The 3292-nt window shown below is 48.2% G+C and overlaps 1 protein-coding gene across 2 annotated transcripts in view; it reads left to right on the top strand.

The window, feature by feature from the left end:
* Positions 1 to 3104: 3104 nt before the first annotated feature.
* Positions 3105 to 3292, top strand: part of clstn1 (calsyntenin 1) — a 58368-nt gene continuing 58180 nt past the window's right edge. For both annotated transcript variants that reach the window (XM_083639452.1, XM_083639453.1), the window contains exon 1: positions 3105 to 3292. This exon is cut by the window's right edge and continues 71 nt beyond it. In XM_083639452.1, coding sequence (XP_083495578.1) covers positions 3279 to 3292 — 14 coding nt within the window. In that variant the 5' untranslated portion in view covers positions 3105 to 3278.

Genomic DNA, 3292 nt, shown 5'->3' with positions numbered 1-3292 from the left:
CTAGACTAGACTAGAGGATAACAACAGCATTTTGAAATTCACTTGTCTGTCTTATAAGAGGCACAGTCAGCCAGGGCAGCAATTGAAAGCAATGTGTCTGACCGAGTGTGTAGCTTGTGTGTGTCTGACCCAGGCAACACTCAGTGTGTAGCTTGTGTGTGTCTGACCCAGGCAACACTGAGTGTGTAGCTTGTGTGTGTCTGACCCAGGCAACACTGAGTGTGTAGCTTGTGTGTGTCTGACCCAGGCAACACTGATTGTGTTTGTGTGTGTCTGACCCAACACTGAGTGTGTTTGTGTGTGTCTGACCCAGGCAACACTGAGTGTGTTTATGTGTGTCTGACCCAGGCAACACTGAGTGTGTAGCTTGTGTGTGTCTGACCCAGGCAACACTGAGTGTGTAGCTTGTGTGTGTCTGACCCAGGTAACACTGAGTGTGTAGCTTGTGTGTGTCTGACCCAACACTGAGTGTGTAGCTTGTGTGTGTCTGACCCAGGCAACACTGAGTGTGTAGCTTGTGTGTGTCTGACCCAGGCAACACTGAGTGTGTAGCTTGTGTGTGTCTGACCCAGGCAACACTGAGTGTGCAGCTTGTGTGTGTCTGACCCAGGCAACACTGAGTGTGTAGCTTGTGTGTGTCTGACCCAGGCAACACTGAGTGTGCAGCTTGTGTGTGTCTGACCCAGGCAACACTGAGTGTGTAGCTTGTGTGTGTCTGACCGAGGCAACACTGAGTGTGTTTGTGTGTGTCTGACCGAGGCAACACTGAGTGTGTTTGTGTGTGTCTGACCCAGGCAACACTGAGTGTGTTTGTGTGTGTCTGACCAAGGCAACACTCAGTGTGTAGCTTGTGTGTGTCTGACCCAGGCAGCACTGAGTGTGTTTATGTGTGTCTGACCGAGGCAACACTGAGTGTGTTTGTGTGTGTCTGACCCAGGCAACACTGAGTGTGTAGCTTGTGTGTGTCTGACCCAGGCAACACTGAGTGTGTAGCTTGTGTGTGTCTGACCGAGGCAACACTGAGTGTGTTTGTGTGTGTCTGACCCAGGCAACACTGAGTGTGTAGCTTGTGTGTGTCTGACCCAGGCAACACTGAGTGTGCAGCTTGTGTGTGTCTGACCCAGGTAACACTGAGTGTGCAGCTTGTGTGTGTCTGACCCAGGCAACACTGAGTGTGTAGCTTGTGTGTGTCTGAACGATGCAGCTTGTGTGTTTGTGTGTGTGCGTGTGTGCAGTCCACATACGCACGTTCATTTCACGCCATCTACTTTGTCACTTTCTCTCCACTTTAACATGATCCTGCTATAGGCGCGGCTCGGGGGCCACCATGCCACCATCCCCCCCCCCCCCCCCCCCCCCCACACACACACACACTGCCCCCCGGCCCCCCCACACACACACACTGCCCCCCGGCCCCCCACACTGCTTGAACCACTCCCTGACTACAGCCACAGTAGTATGCAAATTGGTACGATGGTGCAAATTTACAATTAAATTACAAATATATCTACATGCAAATGCCGAACTGTCAGGGGCCCTGTTGGCCCCGGGGCCCTGACAATGTGCCCTGTGTGTCTCATCGGTAATTCAGCCATGATGCACTTCACATTTTGATCACTCTGTGCCTGCCATGACCCCTTTGTAGCAACAGAAGGCATTTGGCCCCCGCCCTCAGTCTTAGTTTAGCTGTCTGTGCTAAACTAGCTGCATGCTGCTCCCACAATAACAGTACTGACGTCACTGGCCATTGGTCTCGTTGGAAACACGTTGCCTTCAGGTTCTCTTTTGTGAGCTCCTACTTCTGAGCTCTTCAAGCCTTGCTGGGTCACACGACAGGACTGTTTCATGTCATGTCTTGTCTTGTCAGTTCAAACTGAATGCTCGGTTGGGAAGCTGTTCACACCAGGCGACAGGACACAGATGGGAGTGTCACACTCTCACACATGAAGATGAGGCATCACAATCTACCCAATTCTGTCATTCAAAAACATTTACTCGTTCGTCCATAACAGTTCAGTGTAAATGTAATTACAAAATCTGTATTCTACTAGTGCTACCATTGCGTTTACATCATGACAAATGCATTTGGAAAGTGATATAGCCAGCCTAGCCATAATTACAAGAATAATACTGATGAGGAATTACTATATAGACTAAGACTTATTTCACTTAATTTGTAACTGCTATGTGTGGACTGATTAATGCTGCCATTTTATGAGATTCATTCCTCCAAATGAAACTTATCAAGAGGAAATCTTGTTGATGACAGGCTGTTGGACTTTTCCTGATTCATTCAAATAGTCTAATGTATTTTTTGTCTATTATCATCATTATTTTACCTTACTTTTTTTATAGGGTTTTTGAATCCTTCTCAAAGCTCACCTATAGCTCCTTTCACATCAGCTAAACCAGCCATGATCATCTAGAATCTACAATGAATGAATTAGTTCATGTTAGCATTAGATAGCACAGGTTATAATCACATACAGGCTGAAGCCTCACCTGCTTCCTCACAGTCTGTAGTCGGTTCCGGTCCGCTCTGCCGTCATCCCCTGGCGTGGTCGTCTGCTTGGCAGGCCCGGTCCAGTTGAGATCCATTGCTCTAGTTGAGCAACGCGGATAGAGACTGAGAACCGAGTCTTCACACTAGACTAGATGAGTCTGACTGGACTTGGTCTGACAAAATCACACATGAAAAATTGCATTGGGTTACATGGCAAAGTGCAAAGTTGGCAGTCTTGAACGTTCATACTACAGGACATTCGGTGCACTGTGCTGACTAATTAGGACAGAGTGCCTCACCAACCTCAGGTAGCCCATATTCCAATTAAGCTTAAAATCAGCATTAAAATAGTCTAGTTTCACATAGCCTTTAGTCATATGCATTCAAATGAATAACAAAACAGACCAGCAGTTTTTTTTGGGGGGGGGGGGAGGGGGGGGGGGGGGGGGGTCATATAATTCCACATTGACCCCCGCCTCCAAAACGTCACATCATCATCGAAAAGTGGTCGCTCAAATGTCCCACAGCACGTGAAGGCAGCACGCTGCAAAACTGCGAGAGAGCGGTGGAGATTGGAAGCCAGGGAGAGAGAGAGCAGCAGCAGGAGCGGCGGTGGCGACGACGACGACGGCCATCTTAGAGCCAAAACACATCTTTCTGGATTTTATTTTTCTTGTTTAGACAAATATTCCACCTGACCTGACGGGAATAGAAGAAGGGTTTTTATTTTTTACCCACCCCGTGTGTGTGTGTTTTTTAAAAACTCGAATTCGGGATGCGGTGCCGAGG

Source organism: Poromitra crassiceps (genome assembly GCF_964638095.1).
Source record: "Poromitra crassiceps genome assembly, chromosome: 6".
In the NCBI taxonomy this organism is placed as follows: domain Eukaryota; kingdom Metazoa; phylum Chordata; class Actinopteri; order Beryciformes; family Melamphaidae; genus Poromitra; species Poromitra crassiceps.
This window is presented reverse-complemented; position numbering and strand designations above follow the sequence as displayed.